At 42.8% G+C, this 24,964-nt stretch overlaps 3 protein-coding genes across 3 annotated transcripts; all 3 read right to left on the reverse strand.

Annotated features, from left to right (window-relative positions):
- Positions 1–359: 359 nt before the first annotated feature.
- Positions 360–7,396, reverse strand: LOC108410683 (5-hydroxytryptamine receptor 3A). The gene is made up of 9 exons (XM_037545419.1): positions 7,386–7,396; positions 7,084–7,222; positions 6,354–6,398; positions 4,522–4,631; positions 4,146–4,315; positions 2,959–3,119; positions 2,595–2,805; positions 1,388–1,651; positions 360–1,093 (listed from the first exon to the last, which is right to left on the reverse strand). The coding sequence occupies exons 1-9, from the start codon at positions 7,394–7,396 to the stop codon at positions 879–881; spliced, it is 1,326 nt and encodes a 441-aa protein (XP_037401316.1). The 3' UTR covers positions 360–878.
- Positions 7,397–10,535: 3,139 nt separating this feature from the next.
- LOC108410690 (5-hydroxytryptamine receptor 3A) lies at positions 10,536–16,195 on the reverse strand. The gene is made up of 9 exons (XM_017681891.2): positions 16,165–16,195; positions 15,695–15,867; positions 14,533–14,639; positions 13,138–13,307; positions 12,496–12,665; positions 12,374–12,390; positions 11,841–12,076; positions 11,399–11,572; positions 10,536–10,995 (listed from the first exon to the last, which is right to left on the reverse strand). Exons 1-9 carry the CDS (start codon positions 16,193–16,195, stop codon positions 10,697–10,699), a joined length of 1,377 nt encoding a protein of 458 aa, XP_017537380.2. The 3' UTR covers positions 10,536–10,696.
- Positions 16,196–16,850: 655 nt separating this feature from the next.
- Positions 16,851–18,873, reverse strand: LOC108410686 (receptor-transporting protein 3-like). Its single transcript, XM_017681887.1, has 2 exons — positions 18,674–18,873; positions 16,851–17,478 (listed from the first exon to the last, which is right to left on the reverse strand). The coding sequence occupies exons 1-2, from the start codon at positions 18,811–18,813 to the stop codon at positions 17,133–17,135; spliced, it is 486 nt and encodes a 161-aa protein (XP_017537376.1). The 5' UTR covers positions 18,814–18,873; the 3' UTR covers positions 16,851–17,132.
- Positions 18,874–24,964: the final 6,091 nt, after the last annotated feature.

Here is a 24,964-nt window from a genome sequence, read left to right on the forward strand (position 1 = left end):
TCTGCTCCAGCTGTTCGTCTTTATTATCAGTCTTCGTCCTGACGTCACTGCACAGGACCAATGTTCAGTCCTTTACTGAAATTCAGTTGGATGGTTAATCAGTGCAGGTTTATTCACACTTCTGTAGGTTCAGATCTCATAATAACCGATATATTAGCTTAAAGCTGCAGATTCCTGTAAGTATTGATCAGTGGCAGCAGCTTCAGACTGAACCTCTAAATATTCCAATGTGATGAAATATTTGCATAAATATTCTGTGATTCTGTTCATTTGCTGTATTTGTCATTAATGAGTTTGTTGTTTGTGTGTTTTCATAACTGACTCCTTTCTGAGCAACATCAGCCTCTCAGAGGGTTAGGCTTAGCGAGGTGTAAATGAAACAGACTTTTTTCCTGGTATGAAAGTTTATTTAACATGACCTGCTGTTTGCTTCTGCAAGAGTCATTTCATAACGGAGTTCAAGTTAAAAAGATGAAGCTGAAGTTAAAGTGAGCGCTGAGATGCGTGTGAACTGTTAAACAGTCTGATTTCTCTTCACTGATAATCTCTAAAATTAGTCTATTTTGCCTGAAATGCCTTTTTTCTGCAGAGGCTCTCGATGAGACTGACATGCACTCCTAAGATGTAAATGATTCTAATAATATTCATTGTTATACAATATAAATTTACAATTAAAGACTGTTCAGCCTGTTCATTTGTCTTGCAGTGTGTAATTAAAACTTGTGAAAATTATTTTTCTTTTAAAATTTACAGACGTTTATGGGCAGAAAAAGTGTTCAAAATGTCTTGGTAGTAAAAATCTACAGTGATATAAACACTAAACTGCGGTTTAGAGAACGTGGATCTGTTGAGAATCTGCAGGAACAGCTGAGTGTAAATCAATGATACATCCAGATGCACCACATGCTGATGATGACGAGGGCGTAGCAGGTGATGATGACCAGGTAGATTCTGAACAGCAGGAAGTCGAGGATGTAGCCCACATGACACCACTGATCCTGGAGCTTCTCCTCGCGCTGCAGGACGTTCAGGTGTGACCTCATCGCCCGCAGATCCGCACAGATCTCCACCAGCTCCGGCACCGCCACACCACCTGACACACACACTAAGACACGGAACCAGAATAAACAACGAGAACGCTCATCAGTCTGAACCTCACTTTCAGCAGTGTGTGTGTGTATATAGTTTGTATTTATATAGTGTTAAGGACATTATTGTATGTGAAGTGACTGTAATGTGTGTGTGTGTGTGTGTGTGTGTGTGTGTATAGTGTTAAGGACATTGTTGTATATGTGTATAGTATGGGTGTGTGTGTATATAATATGTACCCTGTACATTGTGTGTGTGTGTGTGTGTGTGTGTGTGTGTGTGTGTGTGTGTGTCTCACTGCTGTTTGTGCTCAAGCTGGACGCTGTGTGCGAGGTGTGGATGGTCCAGGGGTCGCCGCTGTCCTTTTTGGTCAGTTCTGTTTTGGGCAGTTCTTCAGGCCGTCTGTAGCAGATGAGGCTACCGATGTACCGCAGAACTACCACCTGCACCCAGCGTGGAACGTCTCGGTACTTCATGGAGTTGTGGTGAAGAACGTTGGTGATGATGACCGTCTCCAGCAGGCTGATCACCATCAGAGCCAAACACACTGAGAAATAAATACCTGAACAAACACAAACACGTCAGAGAGGATTAAAGTGAAAGCAGGACACAAAAACATCCATCTGACCACTCCAGATGCGGATCAGCCCAGAGGGGTTTTAGCGCTGGTACTACGAGGCTAACCTACAGTGCTGGGAAAAATGACATTAAGTACAAGTTACTAATATTTCTGAAGAGATTAGACACAAAATACTCCACTTACACAAAGAAGGAGAAAGTTAAAGGAAAATAAATGGAAACAAGGAGTTTCCAAAACTGGAGTTTAAAAAACTGACTAGAAGCTCTAGAGAACATGTTCCTCCTAACAACCACCTGGAAGAGCTGCTTGACACCAAAGCTGCCCCCATCAGATAAACAGCACTGAAAGCTTTGATCTCTGAGAGAGAGGAGAACATCAAGCTGCTTCAGATCTGAAAACATCCACAGGTGTTTCTGTCCATCCTTCCACTGTGAGAAGACCACTCAGCGCTGTGGGTCTGAAAGGACGTGTAGCTGATCAAGAAGAACCTCGATGAGAAAAGGAGACGGACACACCAAACAAAGAAGCTGGACGATGGACTGACCACCCCAGAGTCCAGACCTCAGCACCACTGAATGGGTTTGATTATTTCAGAAAAGGTCTCTGACCTTTGAACCTTCCTGTAGCTAAGAAGTAATAAGTTTATACCCCACCTATTAGCACAGTGCTAACTCTCTGGTAGTGTCGTGTGGTTTCTGACACCGACTCACTGTGATGTGTAAACATGGACTAAAGTCCGGCCGATATTCAGACTATAAGATGCTGCTCTGCTGATGTACTTTTGTCCATTTTCATAGATAAAAATGTCCTTATCGATAACAGAGAGCACTGTGCTAACTGGTGAGGCATACGGATCCATTATGTCTTTGGAAGAACCGACTCATGGTGCTTAAATGTTCTCTTCGTTCTTCTGTAGGTTTCTGACCTATGATCGGTGTTCCGTTGGCCGTGCTGGGCAGCAGGTCGTTCATGATGAGCAGAAACACGGTGTAGCCCAGGATGAGGGTCATTTTGAAGGAGGCACGGTCCACGCTGTGCGGCGGCAGGTAGAAGGACAGGATGTCAATGATCATGAGGAACGAGCTCGGAATGAGGAGGTTCACCACGTACAAAATCGGACGCCTCTTTATTACCACCTGGTGGACAGACACAGTAACGCAACTCCATCAGGAAACACTGGAAATTCACAGAACTGGGCCAGGTTCAATATAAACCACATACATTTCATATCTCAGTCAACAATAACGATGAAAAGCACTTTTGATAAACAAATTCACGATCATTCTCACCCAAAACGTGATGATGTCCCACTCATCTACTCCAAACTTAAGAATTCCTTCTTCTCCCAAAATCTCCACCAGCTCCCACTCTCCGCTTGCCTCCAGGTACCGCTTAGAGTTCCCAGATATCTGATCAAAGGGCAGCGCCGTCTTCACCCGCACGTGCTTTACTGTACACACACACACACATCCGTGTCTGTTAAATCCCATAAAAACCCTATAAAGCTCCATCCTCTGGAACTGCCGTCTTACCTGCCATATTACCCCTTATCTGACTGTTACCCCACTTTCCTGCCATATTACCCCACTGATCTGACTGTTACCCCACTTTCCTGCCATATTACCCCACTGATCTGACTGTTACCCCACTTACCTGCCATATTACCCCACTGATCTGACTGTTACCCCACTTTCCTGCCATATTACCCCACTGATCTGACTGTTACCCCACTTACCTGCCATATTACCCCACTGAGCTGACTGTTATCCCACTTACCTGCCATATTACCCCACTGATCTGACTGTTACCCCACTTTCCTGCCATATTACCCCACTGATCTGACTGTTACCCCACTTTCCTGCCATATTACCCCACTGATCTGACTGTTACCCCACTTACCTGCCATATTTACCCCACTGATCTGACTGTTACCCCACTTACCTGCCATATTACCCCACTTATATGACTGTTTCCCCACTTACCTTCTATATTACCCCACTTATCTGACTGTTACCCCACTTACCTGCTATATTACCCCACTTACCTGCTATATTACCCCACTTATCTGACTGTTACCCCACTTCCCTGCTATATTACCCACTTATCTGACTATTTCCCCCACTTACCTGCTATATTACCCCACTTATCTGACTGTTACCCCACTTACCTGTCATATTAACCAACTTATCTGCCATATTACCCCACTGATCTGTTACCCCACTTACCTGCCATAGTACACCACTTATCTGACTGTTACCCCATTGACCCCCTTTCTCTGCCACTATACACCATTTAATTGCTGCTGCACTCAGCACCTTAACTTTAGACCCATACTTTGCACATTATAAGGTTTACAGGTATGACTCTGTGTGTGTGCGTGTGTGTGTGCGTGTGCGTGTGTGTGTGTTGTTGAGTTTGTTGCAGAGTGTGTATTGTGGAGTGTGTGTTGTGGAGGGTGAGTTGCGGAGTGCGTTACTGGTGTGCATGTAGGAGCCGAAGGTGAAGGTACAGTTCTGGATGTCGAACGGGAAGCTGAAGATCTCCAGGTTACATGCACTGACCAGCCGCAACATCCGGTCATAACGGATATGACCCGTATGATTAACATAAACATACGGACACGCCTGGGACACGTCATCATCAACACTGAAACACAGACAGACAGAGGGATCTTTCAGACTCATCAGTCTGTCTAATCTGTATTTTCAGTTTTACTGTTATTTATTTTTAGTTATATTATGTCTACAATCTAAAATCTATGAGATCAAACTTCAAATAAAATATTAAAAACAAAAAAAGAAAATTACTAAATCTGACAAAGGGGTCCAACTTCCATATGAGGGTAGACTAACAACTCATAAACGATAATGTCCGGCATCCACACGTTGTTGACGGGGAGGGAGATTCTAGTGATTCCGTCACAGACGTCAGGATCCCAGATCAGAAACTCGTGGAACCAGTACTGCAGAAAAACACACAGACGGTCAGGAACACGCTAACCGCTACTGTGAGGGGAGAGGCTAAGCTAACCGCTACTGTGAGGGGAGAGGCTAAGCTAACCATTACTGTGTGGGGAGAGGCTAAGCTAACCGTTACTGTGTGGGGAGAGGCTAAGCTAACCGTTACTGTGTGGGGAGAGGCTAAGCTAACCATTACTGTGTGGAGAGGCTAAGCTAACCGTTACTGTGTGGAGAGGCTAAGCTAACCGTTACTGTGAGGGGAGAGGCTAAGCTAACCATTACTGTGTGGGGAGAGGCTAAGCTAACCGTTACTGTGTGGGGAGAGGCTAAGCTAACCGTTACTGTGTGGGGAGAGGCTAAGCTAACCGTTACTGTGTGGAGAGGCTAAGCTAACCGTTACTGTTAGGGGAGAGGCTAAGCTAACCGTTACTGTGTGGGGAGAGGCTAAGCTAACCATTACTGTGTGTGGAGAGGCTAAGCTAATCATTACTGTGTGGGGAGAGGCTAAGCTAACCGTTACTGTGTGTAGGGAGAGGCTAAGCTAACCGTTACTGTGAGGGGAGAGGCTAAGCTAACCATTACTGTGTGTGGAGAGGCTAAGCTAACCATTACTGTGTGGGGAGAGGCTAAGCTAACCGTTACTGTGAGGGGAGAGGCTAAGCTAACCGTTACTGTGTGGGGAGAGGCTAAGCTAACCGTTACTGTGTGGGGAGAGGCTAAGCTAACCGTTTCTGTGTGGGGAGAGGCTAAGCTAACCGTTACTGTGAGGGGAGAGGCTAAGCTAACCGTTACTGTGTGTGGAGAGGCTAAGCTAACCGTTACTGTGAGGGGAGAGGCTAAGCTAACCGTTACTGTGTGTGGAGAGGCTAAGCTAACCATTACTGTGTGGGGAGAGGCTAAGCTAACCGTTACTGTGTGGGGAGAGGCTAAGCTAACCGTTACTGTGTGTGGAGAGGCTAAGCTAACCGTTACTGTGTGTGGAGAGGCTAAGCTAACCGTTACTATGTGTGGAGAGTCTAAGCTAACCGTTACTGTGTGTGGAGAGGCTAAGCTAACCATTACTCTGTGTGGAGAGGCTAAGCTAACCATTACTGTGTGTGGAGAGGCTAAGCTAACCGTTACTGTGTGTGGAGAGGCTAAGCTAACCGTTACTCTGTGTGGAGAGGCTAAGCTAACCGTTACTGTGTGTGGAGAGGCTAAGCTAACCATTACTCTGTGTGGAGAGGCTAAGCTAACCGTTACTGTGTGAGGGGAGAGGCTAAGCTAACCGTTACTGTGTGTGGGGAGGCTAAGCTAACCGTTACTGTGTGTGGAGAGGCTAAGCTAACCGTTACTGTGTGTAGGGAGAGGCTAAGATAACCGTTATTGTGTGTGGAGAGGCTAAGCTAACCATTATTGTGTGTGGGGAGAGGCTAAGCTAACCGTTATTGTGTGTAGGGAGAGGCTAAGCTAACCGTTACTGTGTGTAGGGAGAGGCTAAGATAACTGTTATTGTGTGTGGAGAGGCTAAGCTAACCGTTATTGTGTGTGGGGAGAGGCTAAGCTAACCGTTATTGTGTGTAGGGAGAGGCTAAGCTAACCATTACTGTGTGTGGAGAGGCTAAGCTAAACGTTACTGTGTGTGGTGGAGGCTAAGCTAACCGTTACTGCGTGTGGGGAGGCTAAGCTAACCGTTACCGCGTGTGGGGAGGCTAAGCTAACCGTTGGTCGTCTCTCAGTCTTACCAGCCGCAGCCAGAGGAACGTGTTGAGGATCTGTGTCTTCTCGTTCTGCAGGAGAGAGAACCGCAGTGTAAACAGGTAAGTCTGTGATCTAATGACTGCCATGAAAGCAAAAACTGATTTCTGTTGTAGAACCGCAGTGGAACCTTTTAGAACATGCGGCCTCTGTCAGTGCAGGAGCTGCGGGTGTGGAACTGGCTCACAGTAACAGCTGAGATTAGTCAAAACACGGAAAATTCGATGCGAGTGCGGTTCCTGACGCGCAGCTGCTGCGCCTCCGTTGTCCTGCACTTTATTTTCCTCTGGGTAGTTTTTTATACGCCTGGCCACCATAAAAGGCCCTATGTTGTAATTTTCCAACCTCTTCATCTTTCTGAGGAAACTGTTTTTGTTGTTTGCTGTTAAGGCTCATAAATGCATCTGAGTCTGATTAGTCTGTATAAGAACTGAAGTGAGAGGAGTGACCAGCAGTAAAGCAGAACAGTGAGAGGAGTGACCAGCAGTAAAGCAGAACAGTGAGAGGAGTGACCAGCAGTAAAGCAGAACAGTGAGAGGAGTGACCAGCAGTAAAGCAGAACAGTGAGAGGAGTGACCAGCAGTAAAGCAGAACAGTGAGAGCTTTTCAAAAGTGTAAATCCATCAACGTGTTAGTAACGTAAATGGAGCCAGCTGGACCCCCCCAACACCACCTACTCATCCCACCCACCCCAATCACACCCCACCCCAAACTCACCACCCCCAGCACGGCGTAGAGAGTGAAGGAGATGTTGGTGATGGTGGGGTTGCTCAGGTTAACGGCTGGTCTGAAGGGTTTCCTGTCAAACACTTCCTGCAGAGAGTCGAATGAGGGTCCGCTGTCACCCGGCAGACACCTCAACTCACACACACTCAAAGAGGCTAGGGAACACACACACACACACCCACACACACACACACACACACACACACACTTATAACGTACATATGAGCAGAAACATTGTGACCTCCTGCCTAATAAGCTGTTGGTCCTCAGTGTGTCTCCAGAGCAGCTCTGACCTGCTGGGCATGGACTCTGCAGGACCTCTGATGGTGTGTTTTGTTGTCTGGCACCAGAACGTTAGCAGATCCTTTAAGTCCTGTAAGGTGTGAGCTGCTGTGATTCAGACCTGTTGCTCCAGCACGTCCCACAGATTCTTGATGTGACTGAGATGTGGGCAATTTGGAGGCTACACACACATCTAGAGCTCTTCATCATGGTCTTCAGATTGTTAATTTTGCTGCTGAAAGAAGCCACTACCCCCTTGGGGGCTCCATCACCGTGACAGGTGTAGTCGGTTATCAACCGGTTTACACTGAAAGGAAAATCTGAATTTAATTGGTTTAAAAATGTAAATCAGTTCCACACAAATTAGCTCAACTCAGTTAAAGGGACCATGGTGATGTACCGTATTTCATTCAAATGGAGCAAATGGGCACACGAAGGAACCTCTAAGCAACATCTTGTCAAACTGCTGTCCAGAGCAGATCTCCCAGAGCATCACACTCTCTCCTGGTCTCGTCTTCTTCCCACAGAGCATTCTGGTCCATCACTTGAGTTGCGGTTCCTCTTGTAACCATCAGTAAATATTACTTTGACTTGGTAGCTCTTCTGTCAGTTCTGGCCAAGTGGGATTGCCTCGGTTCACGCATCAATGAGCCTCAGGCGTCCTACACTCTGTCACCAGTTTGTGGTTTGTTCTTCTCGCTCCACTGTAAGGAGGTGCTCACCACTGCCGACCGGGAGCCACACAAGCCTGTCTAGTGTCTCCAGACCCTCAGCTATGAGATAACCAGCGTTTCTCGCTTCGTCTGAGAGGCTCATCATGATTTGCAGGTGTGAGTTTATTTGAATGTGAGGCTGAAACTCTACGACTCATTAGTGCTCAACAAGTAATTAGCAGGATTCAGATTCAGATTCAGATTCAGATTCCTTTATTGATCCCAGGGGGAAATTGCAGTTGTTACAGTTGCAGCCATTTATGTAAAAATAAACACTTTACTAATAATTTAAGACAATATAGAGAATTTACAGTATTTTGTCTTAAATTATTAGTAAAGTGTTTATTTTTACATAAATGGCTTCAGGAATTTTTTGATCCAGAATAATAACAGAGCTGTAGATTATCATATTATAATATCAGATTAAAAATCAATACATTTGTAAAGCATCAAGAATGACATGAGAGTAAAGTGATGATCCAGAATGAGATAATGAACCTGAGATTCCGAATGTCTGATTGAACAGTACTGATCGAATCATGAAGCCAAAAATTTACAGTACTATTGTTTATGATGTGGAGAACTTATAGTTAACAGCTATTTGTACTATATTAAGCATCATTTAATGTACTGCAAACGTTATTCGTGAGTAAAATCACAGTTACAAGTGATTCTATTGAAAGATCAAGGTTTTTCATATATTCTGTAAAATATTACTTATGACTGTATAAAAACATTTATATATATATAAATCACTGCTGTCAGGAGTCAGGAGGAAACCTCGTATCTCCAAAATAGTAACTTTACAGGAGAAAGAAAAAAACACACTCTACTCTTAATGGAAGTCAGTGGAACCAGAATTTTTTCCAAGTCATTTTGGACCTTTTTTTCATCCATTTGTCATGAAATTTACACACAATGTAAACAGAAACAGACATTTTAAAATTATGTTAACACTGGAAAAAATACAAAAGATGTCCTCCGAGAGCAGGGAGATGTAAATATATGTATATTTGTATTGTATGTAATGATATAATGACCTAAATGAGTTTTAATATTAATCTCACACTTTTATAACATTATTAAAATACACCTTAGATCAAATTAAATATGCTTACAGAACAGAAACACAACAGCAGCTGCTTTGAACACATTTATACGCTACAGTTACATCTTTACGTGGCGAAGTGAGTTAATCTGCTGTAGAAACTCTTACAGGAAAACACGCCTCTCTGTAACGAAGTGAATGAATGAAAATGAAAGATCAGAGCAGCTTTAATGAGAATGGATTAAAGGTCCTCTAGTCAGGAGGAACTGATGAAGAGGCAATTACATCATTTGACATGAAATAATAAGATTCCTGTGCTGTTCAGCTCAAAGATTAAACATAAATATTACTGTAACTGTAATACTGAGAGGTTTACCACTGTCTGTTTACCTGTGAGGAGAATTAACCCTGCAGGTAGAAGGAGAGCCTGGAGTCGCCCCATAATGCACTGCAGTTGATCCGGCTCAGCTGCTGAGGAGAACGGTGAGCGTCTCTCAGGATCTTCGGCTTTTAAAGCTGTTTTTTAGCACCTGTGATGATCAGTCAGCCGCCCTGTTTGTGTCTCGGTATCGATTCGGCTGTTTTTCCCTGAACAGAGAACTTTAACACCTTTAATTAATTAATGAGAAACGAGCCTCAGTCTGATCGGCTGATCCTCACGCATCACTTCCTGTCCTTTAGAGAATATATGTTTATTTTTACACCTTCGAATGAACTCCTAAAGAATGAGTCCTAAAGATTATTTTCCATAAATTGACTCTGTGCTTTTAAATTTATTATTTATTATATTTTAATTTATTATTTTTGAACTTTTTTAAATGTAATGAAACATCCAACCAAATGTCCGTCACTGCACTGAACAGAGATTTAAACTAAATTCACATTTGATTAAACTGTAAATGACAAACACAAATGTTATAACAGTTTTATAGCACTGTTATGAACAGGTTTATAAACGAGACGCTTTTCAGAGCTCAGGTTGTTTGTGTAAAACTGAAGCTGGTGTTTTTGCTTCAATGCAGATTTTATGTTATTGAAGTTGTGATTTTAATACAGTTATTGGTGTTTTTAAAACGCTAGCACACTCAGTGTGTGTGTGTGTGTGTGGAGTCAGTGATGGAAAGTACACCCTAATTCTGATTGGTTTTGATTAGTTTAATTGATTAATCTGATTCTAGTTTCTTCCAGTAAAGCCCCTGAACTGAAACTCAACAAAGGAAAAACAAGAGAACAGAAGTCATTCAGCGTAAATGATCAGCATTGTTCTTTATTAGTCAGTAGAACATTAATACAGAACCATACAGCAAACAGCATGAACAGATAAATAAAAATAGAGAAATAGTAATAGATGTGGTGTAACCATGGAAAAGTGTGTAATGTAACCATGGAAAAGTGTGTAATGTAACCATGGAAATGGGAGTGGTGTAACCATGGAAAAGTGTGTAATGTAACCATGGAAATGGGTGTAAGGTAATCATGGAAATGGGAGTGGTGTAACCATGGAAATGGGAGTGGTGTAACCATGGGAACAATAAGTACCGCAGTATGAAGACTCTGAATTCTATGTCTGGTTGTGTTTATTGTACCAGCTCAGCCACAGGACGAGGATCATGATGAAGCTCATGGTGATGAAGATGATGTAAAAGTTGAAGAGGATCCGGTCGATGACCAGCCCCAAATGGATCCACTCCTCTGTTTGCTCATCTGTTTTCAGGTGATCCTCCACCTTCAGCCGTATGGAGACCAAATCTCTGCTTACGTTCCTCAGTTCCTGCAGCAGTTCCGGGTGGCCTGACTCCGGAGCTGTGTCTCCTATGTCTCCGGTTCTCACAGACAGTGTTGAGAGTTCTCGGCTGTTTTCTGTTGGAGTGAAATCAGATTTATTACATTTATTAAATTTATTAAAGTCTCACAAAATCCAGCAATTTAAACAACATTAGAGGATAATTGTGTTAGTGAAAAGTGGTGATAATGAACTGCTGCACTAGCATCATGTAATTCATAAATCTGTGCTGTGAATGGTTTTATAGTTATGAAGTCATTTTAAATAATGAGTTTAACTGTTTAGAGAATGAACTGAAAGAGTAAAAATAAAAAACAACATTAACAGTAAAGTCCCACAGTAACTGAATGATTAATGAATAAAGTCCGATTTCTCTGTTATTGTCTTACTTTCTCTTATTCCGTGTTTAAGATTCAGTGTCAGAGGTTAAAGCTAATGCTGAAGGCTGTGTTGACCTGTTAACTGTGTGACTGTTTTTACCTTCAGCTTTAGAGTTTTTGTTCAGGCAGACGAGCCGAGCGCCGCGCTGCAGCAGAGCTCTGAGCCAGAGCGGTAACCGCGGGTAAGCAGCAGAACCGGACAGCAGATTGGTCACTAATATTGTCTCTATTAGACTCCCCACCATCAGCGCCAAACACACAGAGAGAAACACATCTGCACACAAACAAACACACAGTAAACAAACAGTAAACTGCGTAGACTGTTTTCCTTTTCTCCTGTTGTTGCTGTTGTTGTTTCTGAGCTGATTTGTGTTGTTGATAATTCTATAAAGTGACCTTAAACACAGCGTGAACAGAGCTGAAGAGCAGGAACTGCTAACGTTTCAGACTCAGAGCAGTTGAACAGTCGCTTCCTGATCAGATCAGTAAATGCAGTATGTCTGCAGCCCTAAAGAAGTGCATGATGGGTATTTGTGCCGTACTGATGAGCGGGATGTTGTTTCCTGTGACAGGCAGCAGGTCGTTCATCAGCAGCAGGAAGACGGTGTAGCCCAGGATGAGGGTCATCTTGAAGGCCGAGCGGTCCACGTGTTGAGGGGGCAGCAGGAAGCTGAAGACATCCAGAGCGACGAGGAAGCAGCTGGGCAGCAGCAGGTTCACCACGTACACGGCTGCTTTCCGCCTCAGAACTATCTGACCAGCAGACATTGTCCAGTCACTGACACAGATTACTCAGTAACTACGGTCAGTTAGTCATTAACTAATATTAATATTTATTAGGTTTCTATCTATCTATCTATCTATCTATCTATCTATCTATCTATCTATCTATCTATCTATCTATCTATCTATCTATCTATCTATCTATCTATCTATCTATCTATCTATCTATCTATCTATCATATTTATGTCAGTAAAGGGCTAAAAAAAGGTTAAAATGTGAAACTGTTCCGGTTCGAATATTTTTCAGTATTCATTATGAATTATTACCGTCATACTGTAAAACTACACATGCCCCAGATTCATTCTGGACTAGGGGATTCAGACTGTAAGGGCTTAAAATGCTCCTCTTAGACTATCTTATTTAATACCTGCCTAAATATTTATGAATGTTATCAGCTGTTAAAGTGCACTAACATGGAAGACGACACTGTCAAACTGATCCTGGAGGCTGACGTTTCTGTCCACTTCTGGCTTTTCAGGAATGATTCCAATCAGCTCCCACTCTCCGTTTGTTCCTATGGTTTTCAGAGAATTCTCAAAAACATTCAGCGCTGCATCATCCAGAGATAACTGGACATCAGACACTGTTCAAACAAAAGAGCAGAGGAGCAGTTACTTTTCCTGACCTCTTTTACTTCAGTACAGTACTGATGGATCAGTTATCTACTGTCTATTCAAAACCGCCGGAGATCCTACACGAGTCTTCTGAGTTTATCTGGAATGTTGACATATTTAACATTGAATGCTCTGTTCTGGGCTTAGTTTGGTTCTGCTGAGCTGGTTCAACTGCTGGTCTGCTGTTCTGGTCACTCCTCTCACTTTGGAGCTTCAGTGTTTTATTTTAGACCAAAAGATCCAAAAATAGAAAAATGGATTTTAATAATCAGATGTGCAGATTCTTATATTCACTCCACCTTAACCAGCGCAGCTGTTACATTCTGGCTCCGCTGTTTAAGGTGGAATGTGAAGTTCTAATGAGTGGCCCAGTTTAGCTGTGTAGTTTCTGTGCTGAGAGGTGCTGGATGTTCTAAGATGCTCCGCTGTGTTTGAGCTCACTGGTGTGCAGGTAGGAGTTGAAGGTGTAGGAGCAGTTCTGGGTGTCGAAGGGAAACGTGTAGATATCCAGATTACATGAGCTGATCACATGGAAGGGCAGAGAGTCCGTCACCTGGCCCATGTGGTTCACGTACAAGTAGAACGTGGCTGGGACTTTGTTTTCATCCATACTGCAGAATCAGAACAGCGAGGTACAGACAGTGATTACAGATTAATGACCACATCACGCTGTAATGTTTATATTCGGATTGTAAATTTCATATTTATATTTAAATTGTAAATACGTCATTATTCAACCAACACTTCAGTTAAATGGGTTTGTTTAATTCTCTATTATTTCCAGTGCAGGACAGATGGTTTGAAATGGGTTATTATTCCAGCTGAGGATGTTTTTGAACTGGACACATGAGAGTAGAGGACTTTTGTTGAAAGCAAATGTTTGGTAGTGGCCGCTTTGGTCCATGTTCTCAGAGAGAACGCGTGGAGAACGCTGATGTGAGGAAATCGCACAGAATTATAGAGGATGAATGCCTCGTGGTGTTTAACTTTGTAACGAGTGATTAGAACTTTAGAACTTCTGTTAGAACACCAGTTCATCTTCCAGTCATTTCATCAGCTTCTCAGTTTTACCTCAAATACACTCGTGGACATGAATTTCAGCCACATGTCAAATAATGTTTTGCTGATTTTCTACGTTTCTACAGAGAACACGCAAATTTAGTAACAACAACAATAACAACAATAATAATAATTGTGTTTAGTTATTTGTTTATTCATTCATTTATTCATAGCACACTGTTTATACCAGTGGCAGCTTAAAGTGTTTTGTTGTACACAATTTCTATTTATTTCCTCATTTAGAAAAAAATTTAAAGTTTACAAAAAAGAAAATTATAACTTGTATAAAATTCTGCACTTGGGCCTTAAAGCCAATAAATCTCAAGGCCAAAATTTAACATGTATCGTTGTGTTTGTTGCTTACAGTTGTGAGTCAAAGTTTGAACAGTTCCAGTCAAATTATGTTTTATTAATTATCTAATGGACAGTAAATTGGCTCGTCCTCCAAAGACAACACACTTTGTTGCAGGTTTGTTGCAAATGGCTGTTTACCTGCTGAGCTTAACATCAGGACAAATATAAAGCAGAAAATGTGCCATAACTTTTGCACAGGCCCAGTCTGATAAATTCACTAAATAAACAGTGTGTATTAGTGCAGTAATGAGTCTGTAGAGGACACTGACGTCTGGTTCCACCTGTCAGTCCACAGCGATCAGCTATATTATTGATGCTTTGATCTTATGTTGGTCAGTGATTAATCACAGATTGATGGAGGTCAGTTATCATTCAGTGTAAATAAGAACATAAATCTGTAACATTAGAGACGCTTTAACTCACAACTCATTGATGACGATGTCGGGGATCCACACTGAGGTTCTGGGCAGTGAGATCCGCTCGGTTCCACACTCAGAGGGGTCCCAACTCAGACCCTCCACATTCCAGGACTGCAATCACAACACATTATACCATACGAATGTTGAACCCTGACTGGTCACTTCATTAAGGTACACTCTGTAGTTCTACAGTTACAGACTGTAGTCCATCTGTTTCTCTGATACTCTGTTACCCTGTTCTTCAGTGGTCAGAACCCCCATGGACCCTCACAGAGCAGGTACTGTTTGGGTGGTGGATCATTCTCAGCACTGCAGTAACACTGACGTGGTGGTGGTGTGTTAGTGTGTGTTGTGCTGGTGTGAGTGGATCAGACACAGCAGCGCTGCTGGAGGTTTTAAACACTGTGTCCACTCACTGTCCACTCTATTAGACACTCCTACCTCATCAGTCCACCTTGTAGATGTAAAGTCAGAGACGACAGCTCATCTGCTGCTGCACAGTTTGTGTTGGTCATCCTCTAGTCCTTCATCAGTGGTCACAGGATGCTGCCCACAGGACACTGCCCACAGGACGCTGCCCACAGGATGCTGCCCACAGGATGCTGCCCACATGACGCTGATGGCTGGATATTTTTGGTTGGTGGACTACTCTCAGTCCAAACACTGAGGTGTTTAAAAACTCCAGCAGCACTGCTGTGTCTGATCCACTCACACCAGCACAACACACACTAACACACCACCACCACGTCAGTGTTACTGCAGTGTTGAGAATGACCCACCACCCAAATAGCACCTGCTCTGTGAGGGTCCATGGGGGTCCTGACCACTGAAGAACAGGGTAACAGAGTATCAGAGAAACAGATGGACTACAGTCTGTAACTGTAGAACTACAGAGTGCAGCTATACGGTCAGTGGAGCTGATCAAATGGACAGTGAGTGTAGAAACGAGGAGGTGGTCAGAATGAAGTGTAACTGCGTTTATGTGATATTATAAATAATGATCGTATCAAATGTAACTGATTCTCTCTGCTGTGAAGATCCTCACCAAGTACAGCCAAATGAACATCTCCAGAACTTGGCCTTTTTCATGCTGAAGGAGAAACAGACTTTATCATAATGAAATGATAATGAGGTAATAATACAGTAATAACAGAGTTTTTACTGACGACTCCTAAAATGCCGTAGATGTAGTAGTTGAGGCTGATCACTGTGGGGGTCTGCAGGCTGATCACGGGCCGAACTTCAGTTCTATAGAGCACAGTGTCCTTCAGAGCGGTCAGCAGAGCCTGGGCGGTCGGCTCGGAGCAGTTCACAGACTCCACAAGGTGGGGGGGCAGCACTGAGACGGGGGGGCGACGGGGGGCAGAAACAGAATGGTCAGATTGTTTTTGCTGTTTTATAGTTAATTTCAGCTTTAATAGAGGAATAAAAGTATTTTACCATCACACAGCAACTTTTCTAAAGTTTGTCATTTGTTTGTATTATTATATTTATTTTATATATAATTATATTATTTTATATAATATTAGAACTTCCTATAAATGATCTGACATTTACTGAACAAATTACAAATAGAATTTAAAATGAAACCAGATTAATTTTATATTACTGACAATAATAATCTGATTTATATTACTGGGAAGTTCTGCTTGCGGCTGTAACTCCATCACATTTTCATTTAGTTCTCAAAAAAATTCAACTGTTCCATTAGAAACAATTAAAACTCTAATAAGTGATTAATGAGAAGATGTAATGAGAGAATCTGCATAAATACAGTGTTTAATGCTCTTACAGTTCAGGATGAAGCCAACGCTGATGATGACGATGAAGCTGAGCTCCAAGGGTTTAACCTGCAAACAGCGCTTAGAATTTTATGATATTCAGCCAATAATTAATAATCAGCTGATTAATGAAAGTCTCAGTGTAATAATAAAACACTAAAGTTTGATCACAGGAACAATCTTCAGATTTTCAGCTGCTGTTTATCAATATATTAAAAAACAAACAAACATGGAGCTCAGTCAGCAACAAACAAACAAACAACAAATACAAACAATTTAGTTTTTTTTTACCTGAGACATGTTTACAGTGGTGATGCTGTCAGAGAAGAACAAACCCGAATAAATAAACGAGTGGCTTTTTTCTGGATGACAGTGAGTTTAAATATTCGTGACTGATTTGCATAAACAAAGTCAGAGAGCGTGTTTTTCACAGCAGAACGAGAGAAACAGCAAATCACAACATACAGACATGCAAAACAGCAACAAACATGCAAAGCGTGTGTGTGCGTGTGTGTGTTGTGGAGAAACCACTGAGACTCACTTGACTTGCAAATATTTGTATCAAGCATTTTATTTGCATTTGTGAGAATGTGTTTGTGTGAGTGTGTAGGAGTGAGTGTGTGTATGTGTGAGTGACTGAATGTATGTGTGTGGGTGTATGTACTTATTATTATTCAAGTACAGAAGAGTTATATTTTTTCCACTTCAGAATACATTGAATATCCCACATACAGCAGAAACATTGCAGTATATACATTATGTTTAATGCTTTCAAACACTCCAATGAATATTTAATGCAGTTGTATTTATTACTGTGTTATTTCTATGCTTGGTTCTGAGAGCAGATGCCCCTCAGACAGGCCTCGCAGTGCAGTCTCTCGTGTGGACCTTCGACTCTGCCAACAAATCGTAAATTTCTATTGGACTCTGGCGGTTCCTCTCCGTAGCACCTGATCCTGATCTTCTCCATCAGCTTCTCCACCATCACATCGATGTTGTCCACAGTAAAGCTGGGCTCCTCCATCCTTGCCGCCAAGCATTTCCGGCACTTTTGCTTAAAGCCCCTCACTCTCACCGTGCCTCGCTGGAGGGATGAGTCACGGGAGAAGTGGAAGAGAACCTGCACTTGCTTTGACGGCCACGAGCGCCGGCACAGAGAACAGTGGAACCTGCGGGAGGGGGCGGAGCTCAGTCAAACAAGTTGGACAGGTAAACAGCATACAAGTTTCTCAACATCATTATTATAAATAAACACTGTTCCTCTTAACTCTCTGAGTTACTCTCACTGGTCTCAATCAGTCAAAACAGATCTGCATAATAAACATTAAAAACAAAGTGTAGAAATTATTATGCAACAGCCCAAACAGCCCAAACAGCCCAAACAGTCCAAACAGTCCAAACAGCCCAAACAGCCCAAACAGCCCAAAGAGACCAAACAGTCCAAAGAGACCAAACAGTCCAAACAGCCCAAAGAGACCAAACAGTCCAAACAGCCCAAACAGCCCAAAGAGACCAAACAGTCCAAACAGTCCAAACAGCCCAAAGAGACCAAACAGTCCAAACAGCCCAAAGAGTCCAAACAGCCCAAAGAGACCAAACAGTCCAAACAGCCCAAACAGTCCAAACAGTCCAAACAGCCCAAACAGCCCAAAGAGACCAAACAGTCCAAACAGTCCAAACAGCCCAAACAGTCCAAACAACCCAAACAGTGTAAAGGGACCAAACAATCCAAACAGCCCAAACAGTCCAAACAGCCCAAACAGTCCAAACAACCCAAACAGTGTAAAGGGACCAAACAATCCAAACAGCCCAAACAGTCCAAACAGTCCAAACAGCCCAAACAGTGTAAAGGGACCAAACAATCCAAACAGCCCAAACAGTCCAAACAGTCCAAACAGTCCAAACAGCCCAAACAGTGTAAAGGGACCAAACAGCCCAAACAGTCCAAACAGTCCAAACAGTCCAAACAGCCCAAACAGTCCAAACAACCCAAACAGTGTAAAGGGACCAAACAATCCAAACAGCCCAAACAGTCCAAACAACCCAAACAGCCCAAAGAGACCAAACAGTGTGATATTTTTTTCATTCCACAGCATATTGTTTAAAGCCTGTAACTATAATTATTTACACTCTGTTTAGTATCTATGGGTAACAAAAATGAGTGACTCCAAATGATATATTTACCTTATTGATTCCCAAAGAAATATTACAGTAATTTTACCACTTAAACTCAAAGTCGTAGTAGATACTGATTAATTCATAATTCATTCTTCATTCTTCTGGTTCTCATGGTTCTGTATGTAACGCCTGACTTTACTGAGGAACCCTTATAGAACCCATTCTGAAGGTGCAGCTGTATCTTACTGTGCAAAGGAGTTTCTTATGTACTGGTTCCAGCCTTGCGGAGTCCGGCCCGGCTCAATGGAGTTATTCAGCTCCAGAGTCCACTCATCTCCGTCCAGCCCAGTGGCTCGGTCCCGAAAAACCCTGACCCACTGCTCCATCTCTCTCTCTCTCTCTCTCTCTCTCTCTCTTTCTTTCTCTCTGTTCTGCTTTATTGCTGTATGTATGTATGTCAGGCAGCAGCTTCAGAAATGAAACTGAAACTCAGCACTTCTGCAAAAAGGAACCGTAAACTCACTGTAAACTCACTGTAATCTCACTGTAAACTCACTGTAAACTCACTGTAAACTCAGAACAGCTTCAGCATGTAACGTTTCTCTTTATCTAAACTTATTTTCTATGAAAATTTCTCTGGATTTAATTCAGTTTAACTTGAATAAAACAATCAAACTGCTTGTTTCCACTTTAGGGACATTTTTGAACCAGAAAATATTTTGGTGTGTTTGGGTTTTGCAGTGACAGGATTAATGCTGCATTATTCTGTTCTGCTGTAAACAGTTTCAGATGTTCCACATAAGGCTGCAGGTTCCCCTACAGAACAGCTCGAAAACGAAACTTTGACTCTTGAGTTTCTCAGTTTGTGTCAGAATAGAAACTGAACTGAGAGCTAAAAACAGAGACAGTGTCGCCTCCTGCAGGACGACTACAGCGGCTTTCATAGGTTTAATGATGTATTTCTCTGTAGCTCAAGCAGAAAGTTTCACACTGCAGCAGACTCAAAAATAGACCAGCGACATAAATAAATAAATACATTTATTTATGTATTTGCCACAATATATGATTTAGTTCTAGGTGTAACTCAGAACTCAGGGTTTGACACTAAGTCGTTCGAAGTTCTTAGTCTTAAAGTAGCAGGTCCGTCTGCTGCTTCCAAAACTCAGCATTCGTTTCTACTGATAACAGTGTATCGTCCTCCTGGACCATATTCAGAGTTTATTAGTGAATTTGCTGATTTTTTAGCAGCAGTAACTCTTTCCTCTGATAGGATCGTTATTGCAGGCGACTTCAATATTCATTTTGAAAAGGATCAGGACCCACTAAAAATTGCTTTTAAATCAATTATAGATGCTCTAGGCCTCAATCAAAATATTATAGGCCCCACTCACCGATGTAGCCATACATTAGACTTAGTTCTGACAATGGGTATTGAAGCAGAGAATATAGTCAGTTTTTCACAAAATGACTCAATATCCGACCATTATTTAATCATGTTTGAAGTTGTTCTTAGTCAAGAAATCCTTCAGCCTCCCCGCTACAGTAACAAGCGTAAAATAACAACCTCAACAGCCAATTCGTTTATAAATAACCTCCCAGACTTAAACAGCTCCTCTCCGTCTAATGAAATAGATCTCGAACGCATAACTGAACATTTTCAATCTGTGCTCCGCTTTAACCTAGATAGTGTTGCGCCGATGAAAATAAAACCGGTCAGGGATAAAAAGCTAGCCCCGTGGTATAATGACCACACGCGCACATTAAAACAAACAGCTCGTAACTTTGAACGTAAATGGCGACTCACTAAACTAGAATCCTTCCGACTTGAGTGGCAGCATAGTATGACGAACTATAAAAAAGCGCTAATTAAAACTAAATCACAGTACATCTCAGCTCTCATTGAAAAAAACAGAGACAACCCGAGATTTCTGTTCAGTACTGTGGCTAAACTTACTAAAAATCAAAAACAAACTAGCTCCGTTATCCCTGACACCATTAATAGTAACGATTTCATGAAGTTCTTAGATGATAAAATTAATAATATTAGACTAGAAATTCAGTGTCACTCACATAACATACCTATAGACATAGATGAATGCTGCACCAGCTCTGAGCCACACCTAGAGAATTTTATCCCAGTTATAGAAAAGGATTTGCTTAATATAATTAGCTCATTAAAATCGACGTCATGCTTATTAGATCCTGTACCTACACAGCTATTTAAACAGGCACTGCCTAAGGTTGGGAACTCATAACTAGATATAGTCAATTCATCTCTCAGCTTGGGCTATGTACCTAATTCTCTCAAATTGGCAGTCATTAAGCCCATCATAAAAAAGCCAAATCTGGATCCCTGTGAGCTGGCTAATTATAGACCGATTTCCAATCTCCCCTTCATAGCCAAAATTCTTGAAAAAATAGTGTTTAAGCAGCTGTGCTCTTATTTACAAAACAATAGCATTCATGAAGTTTTCCAATCAGGATTCAGACAAAATCACAGCACAGAAACCGCCTTGCTAAGAGTAACAAATGACCTACTTTCTGCACTCGATAGGGGCAGCACTGCCATTCTTGTGCTCCTTGATCTCAGTGCTGCCTTTGACACTATAGATCACGCTATTTTGCTCAATAGATTAGAAAATCTTATAGGAATTAAAGGATCCGCCCTCACCTGGTTCAAATCCTATCTTAGTGATCGCTACCAGTGTGTTCATTTAAAGAATAAATGCTCTTATCAGTCTAGAGTTAAATATGGTGTCCCACAAGGGTCAATTCTGGGCCCAATACTCTTTACACTCTACATGCTACCGCTGGGTAAAATAATCCGTAGGCACGGTATTAACTTTCACTGTTATGCAGATGACACCCAACTTTACATATCAGCTAAACCCAATGAGGACCTCTGTCTAAACCAAATAACTGACTGTATTAGAGAAATAAGAAAGTGGATGACACTTAATTTTCTCCTACTAAATTCAGATAAAACTGAGGTCCTCCTACTAGGTCCCAAACTTGATAAAATCGATAATATTGTAGTAGAAATAGATGGTCACCTAATCATACCAGGTAAAACGGTGCGAAACTTAGGAGTCATTTTTGACTCAGTTCTTTCATTCGATGTGCATATATGCAGCATAGTTAAAACCGCATTCTTCCATCTACGTAATATAGCTAAACTCCGCAACATACTCTCTCATGCAGATGCTGAGAAGCTGGTGCATGCATTCATAACCTCTAGACTGGACTACTGCAATGCTTTGTTGGCTGGAAGTTCATGTAAATCTTTGAATAAGCTCCAGCTGGTTCAAAATGCAGCCGCTAGGGTGCTCACCAGAGCTAGAAAATTTGATCATATTACACCAATCCTCTCATCCCTACATTGGTTACCTGTTAAATTCCGTATAGACTATAAAATACTCCTTTTGACGTATAAATCTCTTAAAGGGCTGGCCCCGCAATATCTGGCGGAACTCCTTATCCCTTATAACCCGCCACGTACACTCCGCTCGCAAGAGGCCGGCTTATTATCAGTCCCGCGTATTAGAAGAAACTGTCTCAGAGTCGGGGCTAGCCTCTCTGAGGGGGACTTTATCACTCTAAACTGTCTCAGAGTCAGGGCTAGCCTCTCTGAGGGGGACTTTATCACTCTGAACTGTCTCAGAGTCAGGGCTAGCCTCTCTGAGGGGGACTTTATCACTCTAAACTGTCTCAGAGTCAGGGCTAGCCTCTCTGAGGGGGACTTTATCACTCTAAACTGTCTCAGAGTCAGGGCTAGCCTCTCTGAGGGGGACTTTATCACTCTGAACTGTCTCAGAGTCAGGGCTAGCCTCTCTGAGGGGGACTTTATCACTCTGAACTGTCTCAGAGTCAGGGCTAGCCTCTCTGAGGGGGACTTTATCACTCTAAACTGTCTCAGAGTCAGGGCTAGCCGCTCTGAGGGGGACTTTATCACTCTGAACTGTCTCAGAGTCAGGGCTAGCCTCTCTGAGGGGGACTTTATCACTCTGAACTGTCTCAGAGTCAGGGCTAGCCTCTCTGAGGGGGACTTTATCACTCTGAACTGTCTCAGAGTCAGAGCTAGCCTCTCTGAGGGGGACTTTATCACTCTGAACTGTCTCAGAGTCAGGGCTAGCCTCTCTGAGGGGGACTTTATCACTCTAAACTGTCTCAGAGTCAGGGCTAGCCTCTCTGAGGGGGACTTTATCACTCTGAACTGTCTCAGAGTCAGGGCTAGCCTCTCTGAGGGGGACTTTATCACTCTGAACTGTCTCAGAGTCAGGGCTAGCCTCTCTGAGGGGGACTTTATCACTCTAAACTGTCTCAGAGTCAGGGCTAGCCTCTCTGAGGGGGACTTTATCACTCTGAACTGTCTCAGAGTCGGGGCTAGCCTCTCTGAGGGGGACTTTATCACTCTAAAATTAAAGGAAAGTGACTAGACTATTTTAACTTTTCTTTATTAGGTGGTTAGGTTAATTTATTCAGATTCATTGAGGACTCACTCTGGGACGCCCTCTGCTGTTCTGTAGTCCAATGTTTGATATAATGGGGGAAATAGGAAGAGGCCAGACTCCTCATAAACCAGCTCTGAACAGACCTCACCTCTCCCTAATGTGTGTCAACCCTGAATCCACCAAACCCCAGTCTCCAGCAGATGTCACTGTTTGTCCTTTAACATTTATAAGCAAGTGCAGCTCCTATGTCACAATTACGTCACCATCTTTTGTTTTTAGTTGTGTGTGTGTGTGTGTGTGTGGAGCTGAATTTCCAGTGCAGGGCATTAACACTGTGTGCGTTACTGACCCTGTTTGTTATTAATATCGGAGGAGGCTCAGACTGATTGTGCTTACTGTGCAGATCAGTGTCCTCTGATAAAGTGATGATCTGAAGTCTGGGTGAGGCAGTAACCGCAGGCTGCGTATCAGTGGAGCTGTGTGGTTAAAGCGTTTCGAGGCTGAATGGAAACAGGCCTCCTGAGGACTCTTACTCACACGGATCCAGCCCTGCTGCGGTTGCGCCTGTAGGTCGAATGGAAAAGTTTTGAGCACTGACTGAAAGTGTCAGTGCCTCCGAAGGAGTGCGGTGGTTAATGGAGGGCACCTCAGCTCTCCTCGGAGTGGGCGGTGGAAACGCTGAGGCATCCGCCAAACACACGGGTGTGTGTGAGAGTGTCACGGTTCAGACACTGCGAGGCTGAAATGTCACTCCTGAACTCACATCCTTTCAGTTTCTTCTGCATAAACATAGCACTGAACCACCTCTGACTTCCACGCTGCTCTGATTGTATCTCACTGGCCAAGCTGAGCTGGGCTGATAACAAGAGCTATCTCACCTACACACACACACACACACACACACACACATACACTCACACGCAGACTCACTCACACACACACACACACACACTCAAACACACACACACTCAAACACATACACTCACACGCAGACTCACTCACACACACACACACACACACTCAAACACACACACACATACACTCACACGCAGACTCACTCACACACACACACACACACACACACTCAAACACACACACACACATACACTCACACGCAGACTCACTCACACACACACAAACACACACACACATACACTCACACGCAGACTCACTCACACACACACACACACTCAAACACATACACTCACACGCAGACTCACTCACACACACACACACTCAAACACACACACACACATACACTCACACGCAGACTCACTCACACACACATTCAAACACACACACACACACACTCAAACACACACATACATTCACACGCAGACTCACACACACACACACACACACACACTCAAACACACACACATACACTCACACGCAGACTCACACACACACATACACTCAAACACACACACACATACACTCACACGCATACTCACTCACACACACACACACACACACACACACTCAAACACACACACACACATACACTCACACACACATGCACAAACATGTTTGTCTTGCTATACATATAGGGACGTCCATAGGTTTCTATTGAGTTTTGTGTTACTGTAGCTAAATAATACTACACCAAAACCTGAGCTTAACCTCAGTATCCAAAAGGCAATGTTTCCGTAATTGTAATTGTGGTGAAATCAACGCATGTTGTCCAAGTGAGGATATTTGGCTGGTCCTCACTTGAGCAAAAATGTAATATATATACAGATTAACACATGGATCAATACATGGAGCGTTTGGACTGTGCGTTTTCAGACTTCAGTGAACTACATTAAACTCCTTTAAATATAAAATGTAGGAAAATTGTTGATATGGGCATTTTAATCAGTGGTGCTGATAGGAACCAGACGTCCCTCTAAAAGCTCCTCACAGTGGTGGTGATGGGAACCAGACGTCCCTCTAAAAGCTCCTCACAGTGGTGGTGATGGGAACCAGACGTCCCTCTAAAAGCTCCTCACAGAAAGTTCCTACATGAACTGGTTCTGAATTCACTGCCTGATGACTGAGACGCTGTTTTATGAGAGTTTAGAGAACTTCAACTCCATTCATGGTG

The sequence above is a fragment of the Pygocentrus nattereri genome, chromosome 15 (genome assembly GCF_015220715.1).
Source record: "Pygocentrus nattereri isolate fPygNat1 chromosome 15, fPygNat1.pri, whole genome shotgun sequence".
Lineage (NCBI taxonomy): Eukaryota > Metazoa > Chordata > Actinopteri > Characiformes > Serrasalmidae > Pygocentrus > Pygocentrus nattereri.